The 19,157-nt window shown below is 45.6% G+C and overlaps 1 protein-coding gene and 1 long non-coding RNA gene across 12 annotated transcripts in view; one reads left to right on the top strand and one right to left on the bottom strand.

The window, feature by feature from the left end:
• Window positions 1-19,157, bottom strand: part of DOCK3 (dedicator of cytokinesis 3) — a 585,647-nt gene that overhangs the window by 483,094 nt on the left and 83,396 nt on the right. For all 11 annotated transcript variants that reach the window (XM_073352483.2, XM_073352491.2, XM_073352484.2 and 8 more), the window contains exon 2: window positions 18,484-18,567. In XM_073352483.2, coding sequence (XP_073208584.1) covers window positions 18,484-18,567 — 84 coding nt within the window. The remainder of the gene's footprint in view (window positions 1-18,483; window positions 18,568-19,157) is intronic.
• On the top strand, window positions 11,565-13,183 carry LOC140915287 (uncharacterized). The gene is made up of 2 exons (XR_012160125.1): window positions 11,565-11,639; window positions 12,620-13,183. It is a non-coding gene; the product is annotated as an uncharacterized LOC140915287 (long non-coding RNA).

The raw sequence follows: 19,157 nt of genomic DNA, 5'->3' as shown, positions 1-19,157 counted from the left end.
GATTCCTTAGCTGGGACATAGTATTTTTTGTCCACCTGCTTGCAGGTAGGCACTACCAATGCTGGGGTTTGCCAGATGGTTCTTCCCGGGTCCAAGATGGCCTTGTTAATAGGAAGGATGATCTTTGAGGAAGAGGATGAATGGAAAATGCCAAGGAGACAATGGTGGGTGTCCTTGACTACTTCCAGTTGTATCTGGAGAGTGTCTGCAACTCTCTTTACCACATCAGCCAGAAATGGTGGGGACGGCATGATGGCTTTGTCTGGCAAGGGGGAGGAGATGGTCCTCAGGGTCACTTCTTCCTTGGCACCGCCCTCATGTTCCTCAATGATGTCTTCTGGATGCTCCGAAGCTCCAGATGCTACAGCCAAGGGGGTGTGCCTTAAGAGTTCTCCGGTGACGCATGCTGGCAATATGCCACCCAAGGATCCCAATATGGCCATTGGGATTGTGGTGGCCTAGAGCCCGGCAGTGGTGCTCATGCCACGATGGTGTTGGTGAGGCCATCTGAGGGCATACTCTAGGGACCTGTTGATGTTGATCACCATACGGAGGCTGGGAGAAGTAGTGTGACGCCACCTCCTCTGGCTCACTATCTGAACCCTTGCTAGAGAGCAGGGGAGTGTGGCATGGCAGTGGGGATGACTCCCATGCTACCCAGAGGTTTGGTGTGGAGGTCCCGATACCGAGAAGCAAAGACTCTGGTACATCCAATATGCGGAAGACTCTAGAGTGGTGGAATTCTGCCGGTACCGAATGGCTCAATGCCGATGGTGGTGCCGGGGATCTTGCCTGTTCTGGTTGCTCTGGTGCTGGATGAGGCATCGATGACAGTACCAAAACAGACTCTCATAACAGGAGAGCCTTTTTAGTGGAGTGCTTACTCCTGTCCCTCAGTGCCAATGACTCGGTGGGCATGTTAACAGGTACCTGCTGCTTTCGGTTTCTGTAAGCCATGGGTACCTGACTGGGAAGGTTTCTGTGCCAACAGTGCCAAAGATACAGTGCACGATGGGGATCTCTTATGGCTATCTCGTGGCTCACTATAGTGGCTTCCCGCTTTCTTCTTTGATGATTTATGAAAAGGGTCAGCAGCTTGCTTCTTCGACTCACAGCCTTTAGATGTAGAGAACTGTGGAGAAGACTCATGTCTGCCAAGTGACTCTACTGCAAGTCCTGAGAGGGTCTGAGAGCTGCCTCCATGCAGATAATCTTTTGCTAGAGCTCTCTGACCTTACATGAACTTGGCCTGAGCTGCTGGCAGAGACCACACTTCTGCTGGACGTGGCCTTCCACAATGCAGCGAATGCACTGGGAGTGCTTGTCTTCAACCAGGATTGCGTCCTTGCAAGCGAGGCACTTCTTGAAGCCTGGTGAATTGGACATACCCAGTAGGGTAAAGAGTCCCCAACAACGAAGAAAAAGCAGGGGAGGTGAAGTTCTTTTTCTTTTAAGAGAAAAAACAGGGTAAAGAAAAAACTACAACTATCCTAATTTAGAGACTGACTAACTATAGAAATGCAAATATAAAGTAAAGATCCTAATGGACTGCAAACAGCTCCATCTCTAGCTGGGGCGGTTGAGAAGGAACTGAGAGGGTTTAGCACAGGCACTGACTTGCCTCGTGGCGCAGCATGAGGAGAGACAGTGGACACTTACCAAAGTTCTCCGATCAGCAGCACAGGGATGCAAGCACACCTACAGTGGAGCACCCATAGGGACGCTATTTGACAACTTTATGGTTATCTTTCTCATTTCCTGCACTGGGGGAAATCCTTCCCTGGACAGAATTAGGGCTTTAAAGGCCCATATACACCTCTCAGTCTAATTTACTCCAAGTAAAGGAGCCACAGCAGGGATGAGGCTCTCACACTAAATTTTTTTTCTTTTTATTTTGTTTAAAATTTCTATATCATTGTAAAGCATTACCATGAACATAATATATACTTGGAAAGTCTTTGCTATTGGTCGATAGGTGTGCCAGGCTTTTAAATACTGAAGAAAAAATTAATTCTCCTGTCCTTTCTCCTGCGACTGCCACAATTTCCTCCCAACAAAATGTGACAGTCTCCTTCACAAACAAAGATTTGGGAGAGAAGTTGGACTTTTAATTTTAAATAGCAGAATAGAAGACAGCAAAGATGATGAAATGTGTTCCATCAGTCATGTTTCAGCATCTTTTTGTTCTGGGCTCACCAAATGACATTTTTTATGTGGGATCATTCATGTTGGCTAAGTAATGGAAAAGTTTCATAATTTCTCTCTTTTTTTATATTTTTCTTCTGTGGTTCCATTTCTTTATTAATTAAATCAAATCAGATTTCAACTGAGACTGGAACAGTAGTTTCAACTGTATTTCCTAATTTCCCTTTAAATTTCCTGCAATTACTTTTGTAAGTTTTGTGCCTCTTTGTAAAGTTGTTATATACACACTTTACTATATGTGATAAAAAGTCCTCATTATGCTCAGTGCACATTTTAACGTACATATGGTAGTAATATGCAATTACAAACCTGTCAACATTTGCTAGCAAAAAACTACAGGTTCTGTTTTACATATTTGTATACATATGTGTAAATTTACATAATATTGAATTCTTCAGAAATAGAAAGTAAAATAGTAAACAGGTGAAAAATCCAGAAAATTCAACAAAATACCCTGGGGTGATTTTCTCCCATAAAAAAACAGTTGATTTTTCATGACTGATCATACTAACGATTGAAATCTTCACTGGTTAAAATCTTTGGTTAATCTCAAATAATTTCTTTTGAAAGATCCAGAAAGAGTAAATGTTTACATAAGTGTCTGCAAAACTCCAACAGAGAAGAAAGGTCTTTTGAAAAGAATTCCACTTCTAAATTTAATAATTATTTGAAATAGCTTTTGAAGTACTTAAATATATAGAGAGGGTGCAATGCTTATTGAGAAATGTTTTCAAGAACAGCTAAAAGCTGCCAGTGACAATCTTTCCAATAACTGATAACTATCAATGTTTAAAGGACACAGACACATTCAGTGGTCAGCCATAGAAAATTTCTGGATGAACCCAAAATGGGATTCTACAGTTTTACAGATCTCTAAATACACACACATAATTTGTGTTGTTAAGTGTGGATCAAGCAATTGATATGTACTGTCCTTGTTAATCCAGGATAGAAGCCATCAAATTAGGTTAACTGAGTCTAAAGTCTATTTTCTTTATCTGCCTTCATTCCTGGAAAAGTTCCAGAAATAAAATAGAAATAAACTGGCAAGTCCTAAGCAATGAGGATTTGTACTAGATTTGGGAACATAAAAGTCTATAACAACAACTACGGTGGGTGCTTAGCACCCACCAGCAGCCCATCTATCAATGCCTCTCCCTTCCCCCAGTGCCTCCTGCCCACTGGCAGGACCCGCCAATCAGTGCCTCCCCTTCCCTCCCAGCACCTACCACCTGCCGCGGATCAGCCATTTTGTGGCATCTGGAGGCGCTGGTGTGGGGGGAGGAGCGAGGGCGCAGTACACTCGGGGGAAGGGGAAGAACTGGGTGAGGAAGAAGTGAGGCAGGAGTGGACCATTGGGGAAGGGATGGAGTGGGGGCAGGGCCAGGGAGGAGCATGCCCCACCCCCAGCAGTTTTGAAACTCTGCGCCTATGTCTCTTCCTGCAATACACTGACAATTGTGATCAGCAGATGTACTGATACTAAATCCTCCTTGACATAACAAATAGGGGCCAGCTGATATGACTCTAGAATTCCCACCATCTGTGGTACAAAATAGATTAGACTAGTCAACTTTCAAGACATGTTGCAAAAGGGCCCATTTGTTTCACCTGACCTTTGAAGAGAGGTAGATATATACCATGGAATTGGAGTATTAGCTTTTAATTACAAGCCACCGCTTGTTTGAAGTGTTTTTGTAGCCATGCAGGTCCCAGGATACTAGAGAGACAAAGTGGGTCAGATAATATCTTTTATTGGACCAATTTCCGTTAGTGAAAGAGACAAGCTTTTGAGCTACACAGAGCTCTTCTTCAGGTCTGGGAAGGGTGTTTGGATTTTTTTGCGAGTTTAGTTGCATAGAACAAAGACTCTTAAAACAGGTACCATCATTAATATATGCCATCTCAGGAAAAATTATCTACATTTGAGCAGAGAAGTTCCAGTAAGCAACTTTTTCCTTTAAGTCCATAGTGTTAATGGCCTAATAACCTTATATAGCACTTGCAGTATTCAAGAATCTGGTCTACAAAGATGTGCACTGTAACCATTCACAAAATGATAAATATGTACATTATTTTGCCTTCTAGCCCAAGAGCCATGTAGTTTTGGACTAGACACTTTTTGTCACATCAGATAATTAAGATTTATCTCAGCCATCTGACCAGAGTATTTTATTAGCCTTCAAAGCCAGTTCCCAGGAAAAAATGTATACAGCTTTTGTCAACATGAAATCAGCTTTGGAGTCTACTTACAGAGATCATCTCTGGGAGAAACTTGCGAAGGCTGGCATTGACCCTAGGCTTCTTTGTATGGAAAGCCCATCATAGACAAACAGTAGCCAAGATTAGGATTGGGTGGCAAGATAAATTAACTTACTTATCCATCATAAAAGGCATCCAACAGGACTGCTTATTGGCCCATTTTCTTCTTAATTTTTACATTAATGAGACTGTGACAGCTTTAGAAGCAGCGCAACATTTCCCTCCCAAAATTCTGAACCAATTTGTGTTGGTCCTTCTTCATGCAGACAACATGGTTCTGTGGTCCCAAACCCTGCTGGGCTTAAAACATATGTTAAAGCACTTTAGCTCTCTTTGCAAGCAGGAAAACCTGACCATAAACTATGAGAAAACTGAAGTAATTTTCTCTGGCCACAGACCAAAACTGTATAAATGGATGATTGATGGCTATTATATTGAACAGGTCAGGTTTTCCCCCTATTTGGATATCTGTTTTACACATAATGGCCAATAGGATAAACATATAGAGGAGGTAAAGAAGAAAGCCTGAGGTTCTATGCAAGCAGTGCTGCATTCACTCACGTTTACAAGGGCAATCCAGTCCTTCCAACTCTTAGAGGTTAAAGCTAAAGTGTGTTCCCAAATACTGTAAAATGCAGAAATTTGGGGTTGGAAGAATCATAGCGAATTACAGGATGTATAAAACAAATTTTTAAGGAGAATGCTCAGCCTCCTAAGTTACATCTTAGCTGCTTTACTCAGGGCAAAGGTAGGGGAAGAGAAAGTTACTCACCTTGCGGTAACTGAGGTTCTTCGAGATGTGTCCCCCTGTCGGTGCTTACCTCCAGGTGACGGTGCGTCCTGGTGCCGTCGAGCAGAGATCTTCGGGAGCAGTGCCTCGTCGGGACGCACGCGCTCACCTGCTGTCTCGCGGGGTCATTAGGGTCTGCCTGAGCGCGCGCGTCCCGCACTCCCCTCAGTTCTTTCTCTACCGTAGAGTTGTCTGATTAGTACTCCAAAGTAGAGGGGAGGAGGGTGGGTAGTGGAGCACCCACAGGGACACACATCTCGAAGAACCTCAGTTACTGCAAGGTGAGTAACTTTCTCTTCTTCTTCTGAGTGCTGTCCCTGTGGGTGCTCTACTCCAGGTGAATGTGAAGCAGTACCCACTATGGTTGGTGGGATTTTGGAGTTGCGTGAGGCACAATGGTAGATAATACCATATGGCCGACTATGATGTCTGCTGTGGTATTCCATGTGATTGCATAATGTTTGGTAAATGTGTGGTCAGATGTCACATGGCCACCTTGCATACGTCTGTAATAGGTACGTTGTGGAGGAAAGCAATGCATGTTGACATTGCTCTAGTAGAATGAGTCCTAACACTCTCTGGTGGTTGAACATTCTGGGTCTGGTAGCAGGATCTGATGCAGTCTGAGATCCACTTGTAGAGTCTTTGCTTAGAGATAGCCTCACCCTTTGATCTCTCGGTAGTAGAAACAAATAACCTAGGGGATTCACAAAATGGTTTAGTTCTGTCAAGATAGAATGCAAGAGCCTGTCAAATGTCAAGGGTATGTAACGCTGCTTCCTGTGGAGTCATGTGAGGCTTGGGATGGAATATAGGTAAGTGTATTGGCTTGTTAAGGTGGAAGGTAGACACCACTTCGGGGAGGAATTTGGGGTGGGGTCGCATAGTAACCTTGTCTTTAGAGAAAATGGTGTAGGGAGGGTAGGCCATCAGGGCGCTTATTTCACCAACCTTTCTCATTGACATTATGGCAACCAAGAAAGCCACTTTCATGGACACGTGGAGCAGGGATGAGGTGGCCAGGGGCTCAAAAGGGGGTTTCGTAAGAGCGCGGAGAACTAGGTTGAGACTCCAGGAGGTTACTGGTGAATGAATCTCAGGGTACAGCTTTTTCAGGTCCGTGAGGATGCGTTTCATGGTGGGGTGGGTGAAAAGTGACTAGCCGTCCAGTGTCATGGAAGGTGGTAAGGGCTGTGAGGTGTACTCTGATAGAACTGAGCAAAAGCCCATCCTGTTTTAGTTTGAAAAGATAGTCTAAGATGTCAAGGAGGGTTGCAGTCTGGGGTGTCAGGCGTCTGTGGAAGCACCAGATGGAGAAGCATTTCCACTTTTGCAGGTAAGTCTTTTGAGTGGAGTCCCTTCTACTGTGCAGGAGGACATGTTGGACCTGTTCTGAGCAGGCTAATTTGTGGGACTGAAACCATGAAGGAACCACGCTGTCAGATGGGAGTTTCCGGAGCTGCAGATGAAGAAGACGACCGCAGTTCTAGGAGAGGAGAGCTGGTCTGTCAGGGAGAGTCCGGGGAGGACGGATGGACATGCGTAGTAGGTAAGGAGACCATGTCTGTCTGGGCCAAGCTGGGGCAATAAGTATGACCCGAGCCTTGTCCTCTGTGATCTTGCGTAGAACCCTGTGTATCAGTGGAATTGTTGGAAAAGCGTACATGAGGGAGTTGTTCCAAGGAATGAGGAATGCATCCCCTAGAGATGCGTTTCTGAGTCCCGCTCTGGAGCAAAATAGATGGCATTTGCGGTTTTGAGGAGGGCAAACAGGTCTATTGACAGAGCACCCCAGTGGGAGAAGAGCTGTCGGAGTATCGTTGGATGTAATTCACATTCGTGTTCCTTGGAGAACTGTCTGCTGAGTGTGTCGGCGGTAGTGTTGCATGACACCAGGCAGGTAGGAAGTGGCGATTTCTATGTGATGTTGTATGCACCAATTCCATAGTCAGATGGTTTCTGTGCATAGGGAGTGAGATCATGCTCCTCCCTGCCTGTTGATGTAAAACATACATACTATATTTTCTGTCAGAACTCAGATGGACTTGTTCTTTATGGTGGCAAGAAAGTGAAGGCAAGTGTACTTGATGGCTGAGTTCTAGAAGATTGATGTGCAGACGCATTTCTGATAGGGACCAGTGGCCCTGTGCCTTGTGGTCTCCTGGGTGCGCTCCCCAACCTGTCAGGGAAGCGTCCATGGTAAGCACGAGTACTGGGAAGTGTGGATGGAAGGGAACACCTGTGCATAGGTTCTCTGGTTTGTCCACCAATGTAAGGAGGCCAATACATCGGTGGCAGAGTCAGTTTTATGCAGAAACTGTGTCTGCTGGGTTTGTAGTTGGAGTTGAGCCAACCCTGAAGGCATCTCATGTGCAGCCTGGCGTATTTGACCACGAAGGTGGTGTCTCCCATGTGACCAAGAAGCTGAAGGCAGATCCATGTCTGTATTCTGGGTCGAACAGAGATCATGCGTATGGGATGCGTAATTGTGAGGAGGAATCTGTTGTGTGGAAGCGAGGCTCTGGTTTGAATCGAGTCCAGGTGAGCTCCAATGAATTCTATCTGCTGTGTAGGTATTAGAGTGGATTTTTGGAAAGTTATTTGCAAGCCTAGACTGTGGAAAAGGATGATGGTAAAGTTTGTCGCTTTTAACGTCTCGTTATAGGAGCTGGCTTTGATAAGGCGGTTGTCTAAGTAGGGGAAAGTATAATCCCGTGTTTGCGGAGGTGGGCTACAACTACAGCAAGGGTCTTGGAAAATACCCACGGTGCTGTGGAGAGACTGAATGGAAGTACTCTGTATTGAAAGTGGTCGTGTCCGAGTGTGAATCACAGGAAGTGTCTGTGTGCTGCATGAATGGATATATGGAAATAGGCATCTTGTAGGTCGAGGGCTGTGAACCAGTCCTCTTGTTCAGGCGTGGGCATTATTGTGCCCAATGTGACCATTTTGAATTTTTGTACACATACAAACTTGTTCAGTCGGCGTAGGTCTAATATAGGTCTCCACCCCCCGCCTTTCTTTTGGGTTAGAAAGTGGTGGGAGTAGAACCCTTTTCCTCGATGTTGCGTCGGTACATGTTCAACTGCACCTAGGCGGAGACGATGAGCCACCTCCACATAGAGAAGATGTTCGTGAGAGGGGTTCCTGAAGAGGGACGGGGAAGGGTGGACGGGAAAGATAAGAAAGGGATGGAGTAACCTGACTGAACTATTTCCAGGACCCAGCAGTCCTGCATGATCTGTTGCCAGACGTGGTGGAAAGCCTGAAGGTGGTAGCCAAATGGGCAAATAGGAGGTGGAGTCAAGGGGTGGCCGTGCAGACCCCCAACCAGCACTTCAAAATTGTTGTTTGTTACCTGATGGGTGGGAAGTAGTTGGTTGCTCCTGGTTTTGCCTGCGCCTAGGAGGTCTGTTGCAGTTTCTCCTAGTGTCATACGGTCTTGACTGGGGTCGGTGATATTGTTGTGCATGGGGCCTCTGATAGGTTGATACCATGGTCTCCTGAGGATGGATGGGTATATGCCCAATGTGCACAAAGTCGCTCTAGAGTCTTTCATAGCGTGAAGGACTTCATCGGCTTTTTTGGAAAAGAGTTTATCTTTGTCAAAGGGGAGATCCTTTGGTCTGCAAATCTTTGGGGACACCGGATGCCAGAGCCAGGAAGACCACCACATCATCACTACAGTAGCAGTGGTGCAGGCTGCTGTATCAACCATGTCCATGGACGCTTGTAGTACCATCCTAGACACCAACTGACCTTCGAAGAGGACTTCCTTGAAGTCCGCTCTCCTGTCTTCCAGTATATGGGAGAAAAATCAAAGAGCTTGTTGAAGTTATCATAGTCATAGCTTGCAAGGGCAGAATAATTTGCAATTCTAAATTGTAGAGTAGAAGAGGTATAAACCTTGTGTCCCAGGATGTCAAGGGATTTGAGGTCCTTGTCTTGCGGAGTGGGCCGGTAGTGTGGCTGCTTTGTTCTCTGCATCGCTGCATCCACCAGAAGATAATTGATTTCTTATTTTCCCACCCACAACCTGACGTCCCTCGCAGGCATGTAGTATTTATGTTCAGCTTTCTTGCATGTTAGTGGGTTGGAGGCAGGGGTCTGCCAGAGAGCATCACCTGGTTCTAGGAGAGCTTCATTTATGGGTAGAGGGATTTCTGAGGGTGCAGAGGGTTGGAGGATTTTGAGCAGTCTATGATGTGTCTCCTGGACTTCCTCCAAAGGGATGTCCTGGCTGAGTGCCACTCTCTTGAAAAGTTCCACTGAAATTGCTTAAAGTCATCCATATTTTGTGGATGTGGAGGCATGAGGGAATGCTCTGTGGCTGATGGCGATAGCCCACCTCTTCAGGAGGGGGTTCAGGAGCTCTAGAAGTTGATGGAGCTGGGGATATAGGTGTAGGACGAGCTTGCGGTCTGGTAGAAGGGACGCAAGGAGGAGCGGTGGCAGGAGCCAACCACTGAGGCGAGGGCACCAGGTAGGAAAAGTTGGGTCCCAGCCACTGGGGGATAAAATAGGGAAACTGAGGCTGATTCTTATGATGCGCCATGTCTTGGGGTATGTATGGCTCCAGTGGAGGGGGAGACTCAGGCGGGGAGAACTCTGCCTGCTATTGTGTGTTGCTCTCACTATCAGTGAAAGTAGCCAGGTCAGACGGTGAGAGCTGCTGTTCAAACAGTGAGTACTCAATGTCGAGGAGCGGAGAGTCAGGCTCAGGGGCCATAGAGATATCCTGCTGATGCAAGAATTGTTGCTGCTCCCTAGGCTGGTGTGCTGGAGAGCGGGAAGTGTGAGCGGCAGCCCGGAGTGATTTTAGTTTCACTTTTGTAGGAGCTGTGAGACATTTGTGAGAGCCCCGCAGGGGGTCTGAATCTGCTCCGGGGGTGGCAGGCAGGCTCAGTGCTGACATTTTTGTCAGCACCAGGGTGGAACGTGTTGCTGGCACCAGGTCCATTGTCCGTGCCGGCAGGACCGGTACCAAGGAGAGCTTTCCGCTGTGGGAAGTTGGGTCCCTGCTTTTGCGCCCCGTGTGAGTTGCTGCTGAAGTGCTGGTGCGGTCTGACTTGCCTGCTCTCAGCTCTGTCAGCAGCAAGGGTACAGACCTTGCGGGAGATCCTTTACCCTTTTGAGAGGAAACATTAGGGCTCCCTGCCTCTTTGCATGAGAGGGTGAAGCCGTGCTCCTGGTTGGTTCTGACTTGGCAGGGAAGCATGAGGGAGAGGGTTTACCGCCCTTCTCAATAGATAGCTCCAGAGCTTTCTCCATGAGTAGCATTTTTAGCTGCAAGTCTCTGTCATGGCGAGCTCTAGTTTTTAAGTTGGTCCAGTGGAGACACTTGGCAGGGACGTGTGTCTCGCCAAGGCATTTAACGCAGAGTGAGTGCCAGTCAGACCGAGGCATAAACTCCTTGCAGGAGACACATTTCTTAAAGCCTGGTGACCCCGGCATAATGAAAGTATGAGCAGCCGGGGAAGTCTCAACAGAAGACTTAGGCCTGGTCTACACTACGAGTTTATGTTGGATTTAGCAGCTTTAAATCCGAATTAACCCTGCACCCGTCCACACAACAAAGCCATTTTTTCAACAGAAAGGGCTCTTAAAACCATTTTCTGTACTCCTCCCCAAAGAGGGGATTAGAGCTGAAATCAACATCACCGTTTTGAATTAGGGTTAGTGTGGACGCAAATTGAAGGTATTGGCCTCCGGGAGCTATCCCATAGTGCACCATTGTGACAGCGCTGGACAGCACTCTGAAATCGGATGCACTGGCCAGGTGTACAGGAAAAGCCCCGGGAACTTTTGAATCTCATTTCCTGTTTGGCCTGGCAAGCTCATCAGCACAGGTGACCAGGCAGTCCCAGAATTGAAAAAGAGCTCCAGCATGGACCAAATGGGAGGTACTGGATCTGATCGCTATATGGGGAGAGGAATCCATACTATCAGAACTACTTTCCAAAAGACAAAATGCCAAAACATTTAAAAAAATCTCCGAGGCCATGAGGGACAGAGGCTACAGCAGGGATGCAACACAGTGCCATGTGAAACTTAAGGAGCTCAGACAAGCGTACCAGAAAAACAAAGAATCAAACAGACGCTCCGGGACAGAGCCCAAGACATGCCGCTTCTATGCTGAGCTGCATTCAATTCTAGGGGGGGGCTGCCGCCGCCGCCACCACTACCCCACCCCTGTCCGTGGACTCCGATGATGGAGTACTTTCCACCATGGCAGAGGATTTTGCAGACGGGGAAGATGAGGAGGAGAAAGACAAGCTTGCGGGGAGCACACAGTACACCGTTCTCCCCGACAGCTAGGATCTTTTTATCACCCTGACTGAAATACCCTCCCAACCCAACAAAGCTGGAAAAGGGACCTTTGGTGAGTGTACCTTTTAAAATATAATACATGTTATAAAAGCAAGCGTTTTTTAATGATTAAGTAGCCCTGAGGACTTGGGATGCATTCGTGGGCAGTACAGCTACTCGAAAAGTCTGTTAACGTGTCTGGGGATGGAGCAGAAATCCTCCAGGGACTTCTCCATGAAGCTCTCCTGGAGGTACTCTAAAAGCCTTTGCAGAAGGTTTCTGGGGACAGCAGCCTTATTCCGTCCTCCATGGGAGGACACTTTACCACGCCATTCTAGTAGCAAGTAATCTGGTATCATTGCATGACAAAGCCTGACAGCGTATGGTCCCAGTGTTTGCTAGCATTCAAGCAACATCCATTTTTTATCTCTCTGTGTTATCCTCAGGAGAGTGATATCGTTCATGGTAACCTGGTTGAAATAGGGCAATTTAATTAAGGGGACATTCAGAGGTGGCCGTTCCTACTGGGCTGTTTGCCTGTGGCTGAAAAGAAATCCTCCCCGCAGTTAGCCACACGGTGTGGGGGGGGGCATTGGCGCCGAGCTATTCATGTTTAACTAGCAGGGATCTTCCCTGATACCAGCCATGTGGTGGGGGGAGGGGTAAAGCGATCATCCCAGAGAATTGGATGGGAGCGGGGGTTAGTTTGGTTTTTGCTGCTGCACGTTAACAGGAAAACCGCAGTACTAAATGGCCAACTCAAGGTGCTTTGCTTTGTATGGGAGATGAGGGCGCTGCTGTTATGAAGGTTGCAGAAGCTGAAAGACTATAGCTTACCATGGCCACCTGCAAGCCAAATTCTGTTCCCTGGCACTGCGTGTGTGATCTCTAACACCAAAGCTGCAGGCACTCAATATAAGATGCAAAATGTGACCTGGTACCAAAATCACATGTGCTACGTAATGTGAATAGTGTTGTTCACCGTGAAAGAGTATAGCCATTGTTCTGTAAAATGTATCTTTTAAAATACTTCACTCTCTTTTTTTCCTGCAGCAGCTGCATATGTTTCAAGCCTCCCTCCACCGTCCCAAAGGCTATCTCAGATAAGGCGGCAAAAAAAACGCATGCGCAATGACATGTTCGCTGAGCTCATGCAGTCGTCCGGCACTGACAGAGCTGTGTGGAGGGTCACAATAGCAGAGTACAGGACAGTGGCCGATGAACGTGAGGAGAGGTGGCGGCAGGAAGATCAGAGGAGGCAGGAGGCAACGCGGGGGTTACTGCGGGATCAAACGGACATGCTCCGGCGCCTGGTGGAGGTTCATGAATGGCAGCAGGATCACAGACTGCCGCTGCAGCCCCTGTTTAACCACCCTCCATCCTCCCCAAGTTGCATAGCCTCCTCACCCAGACACCCAAGAACGTGGGGTGGGAGGCTCTGGGCACCCAATCACTCCACCCCAGTAGACAGCCCAAGCAACAGAAGGCTGGCATTCAACAAGTTTTAAAGTGGCCTTTTCCTTCCCTCCTATCCTCCTCCCACACCCCACCTGGGCTACCTTGTGAGTTATCTCTCTATTTTTATAATCAATTAATAAAGAATACATGTTTTTTAAATGATAGTGACTTTATTTCCTTTGCAAGCAAGCTGTGATCAAAGGGGGGAGGGCAGGTGGCTTACAGGGAATTTAGAGGCAACCAAGGGGGTGGGTTTTCGTTAAGGAGAAACAAACAGAAGTGTCACACAGTACCCTGGCCAGTCATTAAACTGGTTTTCAAAACTTCTCTGATGCGCAGCGCTTCCTGCTGTGCTCTTCTAACCGCCCTGGTGTCTGGCTGTGAGTATTCAGTGCCCAGGCGATTTGCCTGAACCTCCCACCCTGCCATAAACGTCTCCCCCTTACTCTCACAGAGATTGTGAAGCACACAGCAAGCAGCAATAACAATGGGAATATTGGTTTCGCTGAGGTCTAACCGAGTCAGTAAACTGCGCCAGCGACCCTTTAAACGTCCAAATGCACACTCTACCACCATTCTACACTTCCTCAGCCTATAGTTGAACAGCTCCTGACTACTGTCCAGGGTGCCTGTGTACGGCTTCATGAGCCAGGGCATTAAGGGGTAGGCTGGGTCCCCAAGGACAACTATAGGCATTTCAACATCCCCAACAGTTATTTTCTGGTCTGGGAAGTAAATCCCTTCCTGCAGCCGTTTAAACAGACCAGAGTTCCTGAAGACGCGAGTGTCATGCACCTTTCCCAGCCATCCCACACTGATGCTGGTGAAACCTCCCTTGTGATCCACCAATGCTTGCAGCACCATTGAAAAGTACCCCTTGTGGTTTATGTACTGGCTGCCCTGGTGGTCCAGAATGCATATCCCTATCTTGGGACCGTCTATAGCCCCACCAAAGTTAGGGAACCCCATTGCAGCAAAGCCATCCACTATGACCTGCACATTTCCCAGAGTCACTACCTTTGATAGCAGCAGCTCAATGATTGTGTTGGCTACTTGGATCACAGCAGCCCCCACAGTAGATTTGCCCACTCCAAACTGATTACTGACTGACTGGTAGCTGTCTGGGGTTGCAAGCTTCCACAGGGCTATTGCCACTCACTTCTCAACTGTGAGGGCTGCTCTCATCTTGGTATTCTTGCGCTTCAGGGCAGGGGAAACCAAGTCAGAAAGTTCCATGAAAGTGCCTTACGCATGCGAAAGTTTCGCAGCCACTGGGGAATCATCCCAGACCTGCAACATTATGCGGTCCCACCACTCTGTGCTTGTTTCCCAGGCCCAGAATCCACTTCATCTATCTTTATACATCTTGCTGGCAGCAGACTGTGCAGTACGACCGCTAGCCATCGTCATCTCCTGGGTGCTCGGCAGAAGACGGTGCAGTATGACTGCTGGCCATCGTCTTCTCCTGGCTGCTGATTACAAGACAGTGCACTGCCGGTAGGACTGAATTGCCATGAGACGAAACTTAAAAGGGAAATGACCTGGCTGAGTCACTCCCATGTTTGCCCAGGCACCCCTGACCTCATCGAGGTCAGTTAAAAGAGCACCCTGGACTATGTTGATGATGGCTACCAGTCATACTGCACTGTCTGCTGCCAAAAGGCAATAAGCTGTTGCTGTGTAGCAATGCAGTAGCATGTCTGCCAGCATCCAGAAGACATATGGTGACGGTGAGCTGAGTGGGCTCCATGCTTGCCATGGTACGGGTAACCCAGGAAAAAAGGCGCGAAATGATTGTCTGCCGTTGCTTTCATGGAGGGAGGGAGGGAACGAGGGCCTGACGATATATATCCAGAACCACCTGCAAAAATGTTTTAGCCCCATCAGGCATTGGGATTTCTACCCAGAATTCAAATGGGTGGCGGAGACTGCGGGAAATGTGGGATAGCTACCCACAACGCAACACTCCGGAAGTCGACGGTTGCCTCAGTACTGTGGACACACACCGCCAACTACATGCACTTAGAGCATTTGTGTGGGGACACACATAATCAACTGTATAAAAACACTTTCTACAAAACCGACTTCTATAAATTCAACCTAATTTCGTAGTGTAGTCAAGGCCTAACTTGAGGATTTATTTTTTTTTTGGAAACTAACAAACTATGCTAAAGCAAAGGGAGAACTGGGAAATCGCTAGCTATTTCTATTTTTCTCTACTTATTTCCTACAGCAACCAGGTAAGAGATGAGCACTGCCCCGAGTCCCGTCTTCAAGGATGGTTAAGAAGGAACTGAGGGGGGTGCAGGATGCGCACCCTAACAACACCCTAGACAGAAGCTGAGCGCGTGCGTCCCGACCAGGCATTGCTACCAAAGATCTCTGATCAACGGCGCCAGGACACACCGTCACCTGGAGTGGAGCACCCACAGGGAAAGCACTCGAAGAAGAATATGCTATTTCAACAAAAGCCAAATGCCTTAATATTTATTGGCTCTGTATGTAGCATATGAATGGACAGCACCTGCCATAGTTATGTGTGGAGGAAAAGCTCAGCAAGGTATACCCTCTGACATTCCCTTGGCTTTTGCAAGTTCGCTATTCCCTCCATTCTTTGGGCTTTTTGGAATTTGTCTTGGTTAGCACTGTCGGCAAAAGTGAGAAAACCTTAATAAGCTCAGAGCAGAATATAACTGTAAACAATTGGATGGGGCAGTTGTTCATACAACAAATATCTCTGTAACTTTCCAACAAAAAATATATATAGCTATGAGAAATATTTGAGTATTTCAAACTGTATGTTTAGAGGTCTCTGTTTCAAACTTTGCAAAGGGCCTATTTGGAAAGAAGGTAGTTATGCTGGTTTTGAGAGACCATCATCTTTGTCCATGTAGGTTTCGCCAGGCTGCAGACTTAACACACTATTTATAGTCTTAAAAAGCCTCCAGCTTTCATCCAGACCACACCACACGATCCATTGTCTACAGCCAAGCTCTACGATACAACCGCATTTGCTCCAACCCCTCAGACAGAGACAAATACCTACAAGATCTCTATCAAGCATTCTTACAACTACAGTACCCACCTGCTGAAGTGAAGAAACAGATTGACAGAGCAAGAAGAGTACCCAGAAGTCACCTACTACAGGACAGGCCCAACAAGGAAAGTAACAGAACGCCACTAGCCATCACCTTCAGCCCCCAACTAAAACCTCTCCAACGCATCATCAAGGATCTACAACCTATACTGAAGGACGACCCATCACTCTCGCAAATCTTGGGAGACAGGCCAGTCCTTGCTTACAGACAGCCCCCCAACCTGAAGCAAATACTCACCAGCAACCACACACCACACAACAGAACCACTAACCCAGGAACCTATCCTTGCAACAAAGCCTGTTGCCAACTGTGTCCACATATCTATTCAGGGGACACCATCACAGGGCCTAATCACATCAGCCACACTGTTAGAGGCTCATTCACCTGCACATCTACCAATGTGATATATGCCATCATGTGCCAGCAATGCCCCTCTGCCATGTACATTGGTCAAACTGGACAGTCTATACGTAAAAGAATAAATGGACACAAATCAGATGTCAAGAATTATAACGTTCAAAAACCAGTTGGAGAACACTTCAATCTCTTTGGTCACTCGATTACAGACCTAAACGTGGCAATTCTTCAACAAAAAACTTCAAAAACAGACTCCAACGAGAGACTGCTGAATTGGAATTAATTTGCAAACTGGATACAATTAACTGAGGCTTGAATAAAGATTGGGAGTGGATGGGTCATTACGCAAAGTAAAACTATTTCCCCATGTTTATTCCCCACCCCCCGCTGTTCCTCAGACATTCTTGTCAACTGCTGGAAATGGCCCACCTTGATTATCACTACAAAAGGTTCCCCCTACCCCCCACTCTCCTGCTGGTAATAGCTCACCTTACCTGATCACTCTCCTTACAGTGTACATGGTAACACCCATTGTTTCATGTTCTCTGTGTATATAAATCTCCCCACTGTATTTTCCACTGAATGCATCCGATGAAGTGAGCTGTAGCTCACAAAAGCTTATGCTCAAATAAATTTGTTAGTCTCTAAGGTGCCACAAGTCCTCCTTTTCTTTTTGCGGATACAGACTAACATGGCTGCTACTCTGAAACCTATTTATAGTCTTGTAATCTATACTGCCACCTGAGAAATAAATGGCTATTTCTATTCTTGGCCTACATGCCTTTTACCACATCAGCTCAGAAATCAGTATACTTGTTATGCACTGAAAACATTTCAGTTATACAGACTGTTATCTTATTTGCCTGGTTGGCCATAACATAAGAACAAACTTGTGAGACAGAGGCCACTTAACCAAAATGAAATATTGTACTCCTAATTTTTTTAATCTTATTTTCTTACAATGTTTTAGGAGTAGTGATTTTAAAGGTATAATTGATTTGGGGGAAGGTTAAATCTTTTGTTTTTAATTTGTGTTTTTAAAATTCTAATTTTTTTGAAGTTATCAATTTAAAATTTGTATTTACTGTAGTATGCTCAGTGGTCTATGGCTAAAATGTTATATTGTTAAACTATGCTAAACTACTGACTGAGTAAATTTTAATGCACTGCAATCTATATTTTTTTAAAAAATCCTAATTGTTCTTTGCTGTGATGCAACATTCACGAATTACATTCCTATTCATGGAAGTTAGAGAGAAAACAAAAGACTGAATGGCCCATGGATCTGCAACTCAGATTCATAACTATAGATCTGGGACCTGGATTAATTTTTTTGAAGACATCTTTGGATTAAGAATCTATAATTCCATCTCAGAGGTTTTAGTGAAACATGTCCTCTCGTGTTTTATGTTGTCAAAAGTATGCCTCAATGGTATTACAAACAAATAATTTACGGTTGCTTGCTTTTTCTGTATGATAGGAGACAAATCCTTTTCACATGTGATTAGCAGCACTGACTTCAACTGGTTTATTCCCAGGAGTAAAAAAGCAGCAGGAATGGACCCTATATGTATATATTCAAACAGAGAGAACAACTGCTATTGCTGTAATGTACTGGAAATGGCATTTACTTTTAAGGGTAAAAAGAAGGTAAAGAAGGTTAACTGTAAAACACTCTCCTACATAAATCAATAACTTCAACAAACTATTCTTTTTCAGTCTTGGTCCCAACCAAATCAAGTCAGGGTTCGAACATTTTCTGGACAGATGGTTTACTTAAACACGCTGACCTCCTATCAGACCGGATTACTGCCAGTAATGCTCTAGTCTTTCCTATGGAAAGTGGGTCAAATGAGGTTTTATCAGAGTATTTTGATGATCTGATACATCATGGTCCCAAAATGATTAATTAAAATCCTCAACTGTAAATTTGTTTATCTATTTCTACTGCAAATAAGATTTATCTTTGGGAAACACACCCACATTCCAATCCATCATACTAACCTTCACATTTTTCCAAGATCTGGACAGTTTCTCCTAGTTCCAAGACTAAGCCTTGTGGTATAGATCCTCGGAAGCTGCATATCACTAGAAAAAACAAAAGATAAAGGTTACATATTGTCTTGTTTTATTCTTAAAACAAAGGAGACTCACATGTTAGCTTAATTTATTTATACACAAAGAGCTGTTACATATCTGCTCAAAAAAAATCTTTCCCATTTTGCTATTACTTCCTCTTGTACATCCTTCCCCCTCTTACCACAACCTTGAACTCTATTATGTTTAAAAATTATCCATACTTTTGGGGGTGGGGGGAAAATCTAGGTTGAGGAAGATCTCAATCATTTTTAATAATTGATCCCAGATGAACTCATGCTATATACACCAAGATTTACTTCATCTATACAACTTACCAAGTGCAAGAAACAGCACTGATTTTATTTGGATCAGGATTATTCTTCTTGAGCATTAATGTACATAAAAAGGGAGGTAGATTGCAAAGATTACTCTTCTCCAACATTTCTATTCATGTTCAAACATGGTCTGGCGCTAATTTAATATAGGAAAGCTGTTATTTTTAGATACTTATGATTTAAGGCTATTAGAGAATGTTTTTTGTTTAGAAATATTGAATAGGTTATACAGCTTTAATAATTTAGAGACGACAGCTTTAATTG

This window comes from Lepidochelys kempii, chromosome 7 (assembly GCF_965140285.1).
Source record: "Lepidochelys kempii isolate rLepKem1 chromosome 7, rLepKem1.hap1, whole genome shotgun sequence".
NCBI lineage: Eukaryota > Metazoa > Chordata > Testudines > Cheloniidae > Lepidochelys > Lepidochelys kempii.
Note: the sequence above shows the minus strand (reverse complement) of the source record. Positions and strands in the feature narration are given on the sequence as shown.